The sequence below is a fragment of the Euphorbia lathyris genome, chromosome 2, assembly GCF_963576675.1.
Source record: "Euphorbia lathyris chromosome 2, ddEupLath1.1, whole genome shotgun sequence".
Taxonomy (NCBI): Eukaryota; Viridiplantae; Streptophyta; class Magnoliopsida; order Malpighiales; family Euphorbiaceae; genus Euphorbia; species Euphorbia lathyris.
The window spans coordinates 4,080,999-4,094,915 of record NC_088911.1 but is presented as its reverse complement, the minus strand read 5'-3'; the positions used below and the strand labels follow the sequence as shown (position 1 = coordinate 4,094,915).

At 32.2% G+C, this 13,917-nt stretch overlaps 1 protein-coding gene across 1 annotated transcript; it reads right to left on the bottom strand.

The window, feature by feature from the left end:
• Positions 1–1,652: 1,652 nt before the first annotated feature.
• Positions 1,653–9,922, bottom strand: LOC136216622 (two-component response regulator ARR2-like). Its single transcript, XM_066003177.1, has 5 exons — positions 9,817–9,922; positions 7,932–8,084; positions 5,423–5,749; positions 3,119–3,195; positions 1,653–1,955 (listed from the first exon to the last, which is right to left on the bottom strand). The coding sequence occupies exons 1-5, from the start codon at positions 9,920–9,922 to the stop codon at positions 1,653–1,655; spliced, it is 966 nt and encodes a 321-aa protein (XP_065859249.1).
• Positions 9,923–13,917: the final 3,995 nt, after the last annotated feature.

The window sequence follows — 13,917 nt, the reverse complement described above, 5'->3', positions numbered from 1 at the left end:
CTAGGCATAAAAAAAATTTATAAAAATCTGTCAAATTTTTGTGACGAAAAATGTAAAATCGTCACAAAAAAATATGCATTATTTTCATGATATTTTTTTATAAAAACGTAAATTTTAATGTTTCCGACTCGTAATCATCCATTTCCGAGGTTCTTGCGTTGTCATGCATCAATTATTTTCATAATTTCAATTATTGTTGTTCGGATTTGTGATTTTGAAGAGAGCATTTTCAGTTTTTTGATCAAAATTATGAGAATGACAACAAAGTCCATATAGGAACTGCAATAAGTAAATGGGGGCAGTATTTAGCAATCCACAAATTAAATGCTTTATATTACGTGAAGTTTTAGGTGTTTGATTAGAGAACTGTTGTTTGTCTTTTATACATGAAAATTAGTTTTTTTAAGCAGTATGAAATCTCTGTTTTTCCAACAGTAATCAACATACCAGTTTTTACATTTTTATCAAACCGAACCGAACACCGAAATGCACCTAAAATTAAAATCGACGCCGAACCAACATTAAAAAAAACCGAACTAAAAAACCAAATTTAATCAGTCTAGTTCGATATGTGATTTAAACGAACCAATGCACACCTCTAGAAGTAATATAGCATAATATATTATTCTATCTCTGTCTGTATCCAACATCGCAAACATGAATAATAATTTTCATTATCTTATTTATATCTCAATCTCAAACTCAAACTCAAACTTTTAGCATTGTCTCTATCCTCAACAATAGGGTTATTAGCATTGATGGTCACAAAAGTTTATTTTTATCCCAATAAAGTGACTTTAGATTTTTTCCGATTATTTTCCCACCGGGATTGACTAATCACATGTCTTAAAGTCATGTGGCATGATAAAAAAAATTTAACCACAAATTAACTCAAGTAAATAAGGATTGTCAATTAAAATTTTAAACACAAATTAACTCATTTGACATATCGAAAAACGGTTAAAATGACTTTATTGAGACAAAAGCAAAAGCAAAAGCAAATGATTTTCTTCAGAATAAATTGAACTTTTGTGACGTTTTGAAGATTAACTTAATGACCGACGGTCAAGACTAATTACCCCGTCAAATACCAAACCTACCAAAGTCTGGAATGGAAAACTTTTCAATAGCAAAAACATGTGATAAAATATCAAAATAGGTCTATGGCTTTTGGAAAAAAAATATTAATTTAAGCTCTACGTACGAAATAGCACCAATAGGCTTAACGTTTAAAAAAGAGTACTAATTTAGATCTTGATAACAAAATGTGACAAACCCTTCGTATTATTTCGTACCGTTCTGATTTTTTTCTTCACGTACAATTGACAGAACTTAACATAATAATATAAATGATGTGCCATGTTCCATTATCAAAGGCCTAAATTGGTACTTTTTTTTTAAATGTTAAATCTACATTGTGCTATTTTGTACGTAGAGTCTAAATTGATAAAATACCAAAATAGACGTATGGTTTTTGAAAAAATATCAATTTAGACTCCACATACAAATAGCACCAATATATGGTTAACGTTTAAAAAAGTGTACCAATTTAGATATTGGTAACAAATGTGACACACCATTCATATTACCCCGTATCTCCATTCATACATTGATGTTATTTTGTATATCTCCATTCATTCATCTTTGCAGCTTCAACCATGGCTGAAATTCAATTCTTCACATCCTATTGACATATGAAATTTCTGCTCAAAATCTCCAATTTCTGCATCAAAAATCCCATTTCTCTGTTGCTCCCACATCCGTGGAGGAGATCCAGGTGGCGGCGGCGGCGGCAGCAGAAATAGCTGCTCCTGCTGCTGTGAAGAAGAAGACCCTATGAATTCTGGGACATTAAATGTTTCTCCATGAAAATTGAAGGATGACATTTGGTGATCTCCTCCAAGCATTCTTCTCTCTATTGCATCTTGTTCACGTCTCAACGTACGGCGATATTTCTGCAAATACAATAGTAAAAGAGATATTTCTGCAAATACAATAGTAAAAGAGGTGCAGATTTAGCACCAACGTATGAAATAATGTAACTGTAATTCTAATGTTTTCAAACAAAATCAATTTTAATCTTACGCTATCGAAAATTTAAAAAGGCTATTTTAAATGTCCCACTAGGTCTTCTAGGGAGGGGCGGATGGAGTGGGTAAAGGGGGCATTTGCCCCCCTTCATCCCATTAAAAGAAAAATTAAGTCCAAAAATAAGGGTTAAAGTGCAAAAATACCCCTAATGTTTTGGGTCAGGAGCAATTTTATCCCTAACGTCTAAAATGGTAGAATTTTATCCCTAATGTTGGAAGCTAAGAGCAATTTTACCCCTAACGTTGATAAATTGGGTCAATTTGAGAAATAATTCATCAAACTGTCTTCTCGATCATGAATAATAGTGTCTAAAATTGATCCAATTTATCAATGTTAGGGGTAAAATTGGTGCAAAATAAAGAAAAAAATGACTGTATTTTATAATAGTGTTTGAAATTGATCCAATTTATCAACATTAGAGATAAAATTGCTCTTGGCTACAAACATTAGGGGTAAAATTGCACAATTTTAGATGTTAGAGGTAAAATTGCACCTGACCCAAAACGTTAGGGATATTTGATACGTAACAACCCCGAGAATCCCGGAAATGGATGATTACGAGTCAGAAACATTATAATTTATGTTTTTTATCAAAAAAAAAATCATGAAAATAATGCATGACAATTGAACGATTTTGCATTTTTCGTCACCAAAAATTGAACAATTTTGTATTTTTTGTCATAAAAAATTGAACAATTTTACATTTTTTGTCTAAATTTTTTTTACGTAGAATTTTACCCCCCTCCCTCAAATCCTAGATTCGCTACTGCTTCCAGACAAGTTTGTTAATAAATTGAAGCAATTTCGTTGAAGCCAGTTACTTATTTTATCATCATTTGCATTCTAAATAGTTTCAAAACAGTATTTTTACAAATATGCTATAAGAAAATTGTAAAAACCTGTTTCAAATTGTAAAAACAAAAATTTAATGAGTCACTCACATTAACCAAGGGCTTAATGTGCGATTATAACTTGATCGTATCAAATTGAAAGATCAAAAACTTAACGAACCAAATCTTTGACGGACCTGCAAGTAGCTTGAAATGTGTTCATTATTTAGTCCTGGGACATTCATATGCTGCAGTATTTCCCTAGGATGGGCATCTGATATTTGCAAAGATAAATAAATAAATAAATAAATAAATAAATAAATAAATAAATAAATAAATAAAGGTGTTATTATTAGAAACTTAAATTTATGGGAGTAAATTATGTTACGGTTCATGAATTTTGCATTTATTTTTATTATGGTCTTTCAACTTTAAATTCCAACATTATGACCCTTGAACTTTATATTTTACTAATATAATGTTCCCTTGTAACGTTGAGCATGTTAAAATGACCAATGATAATTTCAAAATGAAAAAAATGTATGAATGAAGTTATTTAGAACCACATTTCTAATGGAACCATTATTTTTAATTTTCTAAATTACAATTTTTGAATATTTTTCCTATTTTCTCTCCCACAAACAAAGGGTAATTACACTCATGATCACTAAACTTTACCTATTTTAACATTGTGACTACTGAACTTTAATTCTTAACGGTATGACCATTGAACTTTACACTTTTTAACACTGGTGGTCACTCAATGCCTGAAAACGACAGTTGACGGCCTCAAAAGTAAAAATTCGAAGAGTTAATGATATTATAAGGAATTTTAAATCTTGAAAATTTTTGTTTTAAGATTATTTAGGTATGGTTTGGTTAGGAGAGAGAGATTTGTTAGAGAGAGAAAACTCCAAAAAAAGTGATTTTGGAAAATAAAAAATATGGTTTCATGGTAAATGCCGTTTAGAACGACTTTAATTCTTGAATATTTTCATTTTGATGTCATTAATAGTCATTTTAAGGAGTTAGTTAAAGTTGAGTGGCTACCGATGTTAAAAATTATAAAGTTCAGTAGTCATGCAGTTAAGAATTGAAGTTCAATGGCCACAATATTAAAACGGATAAAATTCAATGGTCATAGATGTAATTTACCTTACAAACAAACAACTAAATAACCTCCAACAACCTCAAACATTTAAGAATTAAAGTTATATAATGATGGTTAACATCTATTAGATTGATCAATGTTAAGAGGAGTCATTATGTTGATATAGAGGTTAAATGTATCGTTGGTCACTTTCACTGCTAGCCGAAACATGTGGCTTGCCACCTAGGTGACCGCACGACATGTGTGCGCTAAATAGCAACCATGTGTTGTTTCGGTCAGTTAGATGGTAGTCAGGTATCAATTCGATCAGCAATAAAAGTTAACCAGTGCTGACATGGATTTGTCTCAATAAAATCATCCAATTTTTAATTTTGTCTCGATAGAGTCACTCTAGCGAGTCCAAGAGTAAAAAAAATACCAAAAAAGTGGCGTGCATGCCACATCGGCCATAGTCAACTTTCACCGCTAGCCGAAACAAAGTGTCTCCCACCTAGATGACCACACGACACATGTTAGCTAGGTAGAAGCCACATATTGTTTCACTCCGCAAGATGGTAGCCACGTGTCGTTTCAATTAACGGTAAAATGTGACCGGTGTAGACGTGGAAGCCACCTTATATTTCTGTGTCTTTTTGCTCTTAAAATCGACGAAGTGACTTAATTGAGATAAAATTCAAAGTTGAATAATTTTATTGAGAAAAATTGAAGTTAGATGACCATTTTGAGACAACCATTAAAGTTTAATGACGAAATAGTGCACTTAACCCCATAAGTAAGACCAAAGTTCAAGGACCATAGTGAAATTAAGTCCAAAGTTCAAAGGCCATGAGATGTAATTTACCCCAACATATGCACCAAATAAATAAAATTTTGGAAATCAAGAATTAAAATTGCCCCTAAACCATATGCAATCTCTGAACTTGTCACTTTTGGTCATTTTGTTCCCTAAAGTTACAAGACAACCTATTTTTCCTTTCAACTATTTAAAAGTGGTATTAGCAACCCTTTTTTTCCATTATAGCGGAAACAATCATGATATGTTCTCATTGCAAGCACGAATGTCATAATAAAAAAAAGTTGTATACTACTAAAACAAACTACAAATGAGGTTAGTATAGACGATACACAAGTTCTAACTCCTAAAAATTGTATACACCTTTAACTCCTGAATCGTCTACATATATGCAGGTTGGTTCCAATACTTCCATGAATACTTGTACTAATATTGGAACTTCATCTTATTTCTGTTATAATGAAAATAGAGGCTTGTTAATACCACTTTTAAATAGTTGAGATGGGCAAATAAATAGTCTCTTTAAGTTCAGAGGAAAAAATGATCAAAATTTTCAAATTCAATAACTGCGTATGTTTAGGCCTTAAAATTGCTTACCATCAATGCCTAGTATTTTGATAGCTTCCAAGAATTTGAAATGCAGCTCATTAGTCCAGATCAACTTTGACTTCTTTGAAAGAGATGAACTGTACCTATCAGATTCCAACACGTCATCATTCGACGACGAATTCTCAGGAGCTGATCCGTTTTCACAGCTTGTTGATGATCTTTCAGAGTCAATGTTTTCCTTTTCCTTTTGCTTCTTTATAGAAAATTGCCAGAGGATTTTGACATCGTTCATGGTGATTGGTTTCACAAGGTACAATGCTGCCCCTTTTAACAAACAGCCTAGCATTGCATTTTCATCGTCATCCGCTGACAAAACTGCAGAAATATGGTTAGACGATTTCAGTTAGGGTTGGACACGGATTCTAAAGATTGAATATCGGGTTAAAGATATTGTTTGTTGTAGTGGAAAAATCTAATTATAGAAATAAAAGGTTGTGGAAACTGGTTAGACGATTTCAGTTAGGGCTAGACACGGAATCTAAAAATACTGAATTGAATCGAATATCGAGATAAAGATATTGTTTATTGTAGTGAAAAATCTAATTATATAATTACAGGATTGTGAAAAAATCATCCGCCGTAAAAACTACATAATCCTAAATCAAACATGGTTAGACGATTTCAAACGGGATTAAATCGAATATTTGATAAAAAGATTTAGAATTTGATCCAACTTTCCTTTTCTTTTTTTTTTCACCGATATTCGGTTCAATACATTATCTATAGAATACTCGAATATTTGAGAAAAAGATTTAGAATTTGATCCAATTTTCCTTTTCTTTTCTTTTTTACGGATATTCAGTTGAATCCATTATCTATATAATACGCGCCCAGCTCTAATTTGGTGTTAAAGATACGTTTTACTACGGGTTTAATGCACCATTAGTCACTACACTTACATGGTTGCTTTAAAATGGTCACCCAACTTCAATTTGTCTCAATAAAATCAGTCAACTTTGGATTTTGTCTTAATTACATTACTCTGCCGATTTCAGCGATTAAAAAGTATCGGAATGATGGTATAAGTGACACATCAGCATGCGTAAACTCATATTTCTGGCCGAAACAACACATGATACCATGTATGCGCCACCTAGCTATCACGTGTCGATTATTTTTATGAGAAAAAAAAAGTAAAATTTAGTTTTTTCATAAAAATACCCGACATGTGGCTGTCACATTTCGTTTCGGTCAGAGATTTGAGTTAAGTCATTTTGACGTGTCACCCATGTCATTGTTTCGATGCGTTTTAACTACTAAAATCGACGGGGTGACCTAATTAAGACAAACTCAAAGTTGAGTGATTTTGTTGAGACAAATTGAAGTTGAGTGATCCTTTTAAGACAACCATATAAGTTCAGTGACCGATAATGCATTTAACCCCCCTATATTTGACTCAAAATTTCAACTGTTCCAAATGACTCTTATTACGTCTAATGTCATTCAATAACCCCTTATTCTTGTCAAGTTACATTTAATAATATCTATTCTTGTCCAATTGCATTCAATAACCTGTTGTTCTTATCCAATTACATTCAATAACCCCAAAACTTCAACTCGAACTTTCAAAAGTTCCTAATTATTTGTCTATTTAACATTTTTTTGACACACGGCGGAATGTGAAAAATAAGAGGTTATTAGACAAGAATACGGATCATTTGGAATTTTTGAAAGTTCAAAATGGCAATTGAAGTTTTAGTCCAAGTCAAGAGGCAGCGGATCTATTAGGCCCTTTAAACTTTACAATACATTCCCCGGACAAATAAAAAATTAAAGTGTCTCGAATTCTAAACATACTCTAAGTCTCGGACCCTAAGTAGACTCAAAAAAGCTTGTCCTGGAGAGTCCGGACACTTTAAAAAATTTAAAGTGTCCGAAACTCTAAGTTCCAGACGAATCGTTCCGGAAGTCAAACTCCCAGAATGCCCATAAGACCGCTCTAAAATTATAAATAGCACATAAAAAGCGGATTAAATGTATGATTGGTCACTGAATTTATATGGTTATCTAAAAAATGGTTACTCAACTTCAATTTATCTCAATAAAATCACTCAACTATAAATTTTATTTCAATTAGGCCACTCTGACGAAAAAGCACCAGAATGATAATATAGGTGACACGTTAGCATGAGTCAAATCAGACCTCTGACCAAACCGACATATGACATCCATGTATGAGCCATCTAGTTATCACGTGTCGGTTATTTTTATAGAAAAAAAACAAAATTTATTTTTTTTCCATAAAAACACCCGACATGTGGCTCTCACATTTCGTTTCGGTTAGATATTTGATTTAACTCATGTTGACGTGTCACTCATTTCATTATTTTGATGCGTTTTAACCACTAAAATCGACAGAGTGATCCAATTGATACAAAACTCAAATTGAGTTATTTTATTGAGACATAACCATTTTAAAACAACCAAGACAACCATGTAAATTCAGTAACCAATGATATATTTAACCATAGAGAGGGCTATTTAGTCATTTACTTACTGACAATAGGCAAGCTGGATATTTTTCCCATTGTTTCAAAGAGCTCATATTTATCCATATCAGGCAAGTAAAACTCTGTTAGAATAAGGTCAAGTTCGTATTTTCTCTCCCGCAAAATGCGCATTGCGTCACCGACATTTGTAGCGGTAATGACTGCAAGACAAATAAATATAACACGTTTGCCTTAATCTCACTTCCAATATGCATTGATGGATTCACGGGGTTGTCACTGAAAAACACCGAAAATTCTATAAAAACTGTGAATGGGGTTTTAGTTCTTTTTTAGGGGTAAGATATAAAAATAGTTCTATGGTTTTTGAGAAGTATCAATTTAGACTTTACGTACAAAATAGTACCAATATAAGTTTAACGTTTCAAAAATGTATCAATTTAGGTCTTGAGAACGGATTGGACACGTCATTTCTATTACTCCTCTGATTTCTCATTCCATGTACAATTGACAAAACTTAATGGAGTAATATCAATTACGTGTCTCGTTCCGTTATTGCGACCTAAATTGGTACCATTTTTTAAACGTTAAGTCTATATTGGTGTTATTTTGTAAATGGAGCCTAAATTGCCATAGGCTTATTTTGGTACTTTATCCTTTTTTTTTTAATGTAAAAACACCAAAAAATCACGATAAGCGCCCCCTCTCACTAAATCTTGTATCCGTCACTACCAATATGCAGTGACGGATACAGGGGTTTGGGGGAGTTTGAGCACCCACTGGTCACCAGAAAATGCTGAAAATTCTAAACTGTGAACGGGGTTTACTTTTTATGTAAAACACTAAAAAAATATATCAATTTAGCAATCATAAATCACGATAAGTCCCACTCTGACATATCAATTTAGCACCTATAAATCACGATAAGCCCCTCTCACCAAATTCACTGCCAATATGCAAGGAAATTCTACCGAAATTCTACGGAGGCTTGAGCACCCACTGGTCGCCGGAAATTCTACGGAACCGTGAACAGGGTTCTAATTTTTTTTATATAAAAACACTCAAAAATTTTAATTTAACAACCATAAATCACAATAACCACCCCCTTTCACTAAATCACGGATCCATCAATGCCAATATGCAGGGACAGATCCATGGGTTGGGGGGCTTGAGCACTCATTATTAGCCGAAAAACTTCGAAAATGCTATGAAACTTTTTATGTAAAAGCACTAAAAAAATATCAATTTAGCAACCATAAATCACCATAAACACTCATTCTCACCAAATCATGGATCAATCATACCACTATATGAACAAACAAAAACACTAAAAAAATAATATCAATTCAACATCATAAATCATGATAAGCAGGGACGGATCCATGGGGTTTTTGGAAGGGGCTTGACCAGCCACTCCAGAATACACTGAAAATTCTAATGAACATCTCTTTAATTTTGTTTTTTTTACATAAAAACACTCAAAAAAATCAATTCAGCACCTATAAATCACAATAAGCACTCCCTCTTACTGAATTTTGGATCCTTAACTGCCAATATGCAGGGATGAATCCAGGAAGGATTTGGGGAGGCTTGAGCATCCATTGGTCGCTAGAAAACACCGATAAACTGTAAAAAGAGCTTTAATTTTTTAAATCATGATAAGCACCCCTTTTTGAATCTTGGATCAGTCACCATCAATATATGCAGGAACAGATCCAAAGGATTTGGGGGAGTTTGAGCATCCACTGATCACTGAAAAACGTTAAAAAATTCTATGAAAAGGGGCTTTAACTTTTTTTTTTAATGTAAAATACTAAAAAATATTAATTTAGTAACCATACACCATGATAGACATCCATTCCCACCGAATCATGGATCCATCATACCACTATATGAACAAAATATGTCAAATTAAAAACTGGTTCCATTACATACCTCTATATCCATGTGCATACAGCATATGTGAAACAACAGCAAGACATGTAGAATCGCAATCCACCACTAATACTCTCACACCTGTAGCACCAGATTCAGCAGTCATTTTTCATAACCAAATTACTCAGCAGAAGGAAATATAAAATATGAGTAATGAGACAGACAGACGCAAAATAATAGAGTAAGAAGGCAGACAGATAGAAAATAATAGAATAAAATATATTCGGACCAAATGGTTAACATTGATAAAAATATAGGGTTAAGGTGCAAAAATACCCCTGACGTTTTGGATGAGGAGCAATTTTACCTCTAACGTCTAAAATGGTGCAATTTTACCCCTAACGTTTGTAGCCAAGAGCAATTTTACCTCTATCATTGATAAATTGGATCAATTTTAGAAATAATTCATCAAATTATCTTCTCGGTCATGAATCTTATCATCTGTCATTTTATCAGTAACAAATCATAAACATATGTTGGGATGTGAAAAAAACTAAAAAATAAATAAAAAAATATATTGTCTTTTGTACGAATTAGACAAAAAAATTCAAAAAATTCACCGAATTTATAAATATTAATCTCCAATTCTATTATTAAATTACAAAAAACATGAAATCCTTTTTTTTAGAATGAATTGATATGCAATTGGTGCAAATAATGAACAAAAATATATGTGTTTTATAATAGTGTCTGAAATTGACCCAAATTACCAACGTTAGGGGTAAAATTGCTCTTGGCTAAAAACGTTAGGGGCAAAATTGCACCATTTTAGACGTTAGGGGTAAAATTACTCCTGACCCAAAACGTTAGGGGTATTTTTGCGCCTTAACCCTAAAATATAAGGACCAAATTACTCAGCAGCAGTAAATATAAAATATGAGTAACGAGGCAAAAGTAAAGTGAGTATTTATCTGATGATGCAAATGTGAATTTGAAGTTTATAAAAAAAATGGGTAAATAATTTATTAATCTCCTAGTTTTTATCTAACATACTGTTTAGTTCTTTTATTTTAAAAAACATATTTTAAGGTCTCTATCTTTTACCAATATTAATCATGTGGACCTTTTATCTATTTTTTTTATATTTTTAACCGAACATATCTTAGCTTTTAGGACAACTACAGTACAATACAAGTTTACCATGTTACTCTGTTATTTTATATATGTCTATTTATGCTAAAATATAACGGTTATAAGTCTAAAAAAACTAGACAAAAGGACCAAATGGTTAATATTGGCAAAAGATAGAGATCTTAAAATGTATTTTTTAAAATAAAAAGACTAAACAATGTGTTAGGTAAAAACTACGGGGCTAATAAATTATTTATCCTAACAAAAATTATTCATTATATAGAAAGTCAAACAGCATAGTTGGCATTCCATAGTAAGAAATATGCATAATTAGGCTTAATAGGTACCATCCGGAAAGTTAGATTGGTCATTTAAGCAAGTATAGAGGTCAGGGGTCAGTTGGCGTTTTGGAACCAGTTTAGGAGGCACCGGATGTATTAAGCCTGTTTAATTATCATACATAGAAAATGTATAAATGCAGTGGCGAATACTGAATTACTTGGTTGGGAGGGCCGATTTAATACGTGCGTTTGCAAAAAAAAAAATTTGCTAAATCAAACTTGTTGAATTTTTGTGTGTATATATGTGTTATAATTTGAGTGGTCAAGAACCAATTTTTAAGTATTAATGTACAATTTCTCAAAATTAAGCTAGATTTTGTTTAAGATTCATGACATGTAAAAAAAATTTGGATTTAGGGAGGGCCGAATAGGTAAAAAAAAATTAAAAATTTTGATTTGAGAGGGCTTACCATGCCAACAAAATTAATAATTTGGATTTAAAAATGCCCTAATAGGCCAAAAAAAAAATTAGAAATTTGGATTTATGGAGGTCTAATATGCCAAAAAAATTAGAAATTTTTGGCAAAAAAAAAATTATAAATTTGGATTTAGGGAGTATCACCAAAAATATTAAAATTTTGAATTTTGCCTAACAGTTAATGGGTCATTTTGAAAGGGACTAATTCAACACCCGATAAAAAATTTCGAGACATGAGGGCCGAAACTATTCGGTATCAAAGTGGTTCCGGCGGCCAGAGGGGGCCAAACCCCCCTATCTATGTCACTGCATAAATGCCATTTTTTCTTCTACCATATGAAACCTCTTTAACTTATCAATTTTGGTCACTTTGCCCTCAGAACTTAGGGGGCAAGCTACTTCAATTATTTAAAAAGTGGTATTATCAGCATCTCTTTTCATTAAACGAAAACAAGTTTGATCTGGTAACTTGACTCGCATAAGACACGTGGCATTTGACTGAAGACTTTAAAGCCATGTCAGCATTTTTTTTATGCTGATTAATTGCAATTACAAACGAAATCACATGAATCAAATGAAAAAATCAGTGGTTAATTGCAATTACAAACGAAATCACATGAATCAGTGGAAAAAATTAGAGCTTCATGCACGTTTAAAGTGTTGTTGCAATCAGTGGCGAATACTGGATTATTTTATTGAGAGCTGATTTTACACGTGCGTTTACAAGTTTTTTTTTGCTAAATCGAACTTGCTAATTTTTTTTTTTTTTTTGTATATATGTGTGTTATAATTTGAGTAGTCAAGAACCAATTTTGAAGTATTAATGTACAATTTCTCAAAATTAAGCTAGATTTTGTTTAAGATTCTAACATGTAAAAGAAATTGGATTCAGGGAGGGCCGAACAGGTAAAAAAAATTAAAAATTTTGATTTGAGAGGGTCTAATAGGCTAAAAAAATCAATAAATTTAAGGAGAGCCTAACAAGTCAAAAAAAATTAGAAATTTGGATTTAAAGAGGCTTAACAGGCAAAAAAAAAATAGAAATTTGGATTTAGGGAGTACTTAATAGGCCCAAAATATTAAAATTTTGAATTTTGGACAAGCTAACACTTAATGGCCCATCTTGGGGGGACTAATTTAACACCCCGATAAAAAAATTGAGGCAGGGGGCCGAAATTACCCAGGGTCAAGGTGGTTCTGGCGGCTGGAGGGACCCGGGCCCCCCTGTCTACGCCCCTGGTTGCAACAACCCATGACAGGTCAGCATAGAGGGGGTTGATAATACCACTTTTAAATATTTAAAGGGGTAAATAGATCGTCTCGTAAGTTCATGGGCAAAGCGACTAAAATTGATGGTTTTAACATAAATAGCAAATTCATTAAAGGCAATGTCTATGGAAAGTCAAACATCATAGTTGGTATTTCACCTATCTTTAGAAAGGCTGGCATATACAATGTTCCTGGTAAGAATTCATGTCATTAGATAACAAGTTTCCGGATTAATACATTTGCTTCTGAACTTATCCAAAATACTTGATTAACCCCTGAACTTATATAGAATGTCCAGTTACTCTTCCGAACTTACGTAAAATATAATCAATTAATTATTCAATTACAAAATAAAGTAAGTTAAATGCGGAAAATGTATTACACGCATCTTAAAAAAAAAGTAAAACGACTAAAATTGGGGTATGCAGTTCCAATATTAGAAAACACAAATTTTACGGTTGAACAAGTAAGAACTTCCTTTTTAATTTCTTATGTGAGTTATGTTTACATTATTGCAAACGAATAATTAATTTATTAAATTTTACGTAAGTTCAGAGGACTAACTAAACGTTTTATGCCAGTTAAGAAGACTATCAGAACACTTTGAAAGTTCAGGGAACAATCAAACTTTTTGAACAAATTCTGGAGGCAAATGATGTATTAAACCTAAATAAAAAGATACAGTATTTGTCGTCCATGGAAAATGGATAAATACCTTTTTTTTTTCTTTTTTAATAGGTTTAATGCATCATTTGATTCCTGATCTTGTCCAAAAAGCTTGATTGACCTCTTAAACTTTCAAAGTGTCTCAATAGCTCCTTTAACTTACATAAAATATTCAGTTAGCCCCCTGAACTTAAATAAAATATAATCAATTAATCACTCGGTTGCAAAAAAAATAAATCAAATGTAGAAGAATTATTGCACACGTCTTAAAAAAAGTAAAACAACTAAGATCGGAATATGTGGTTCAATATTTGAGAAGACATGTTTTATAGTTGA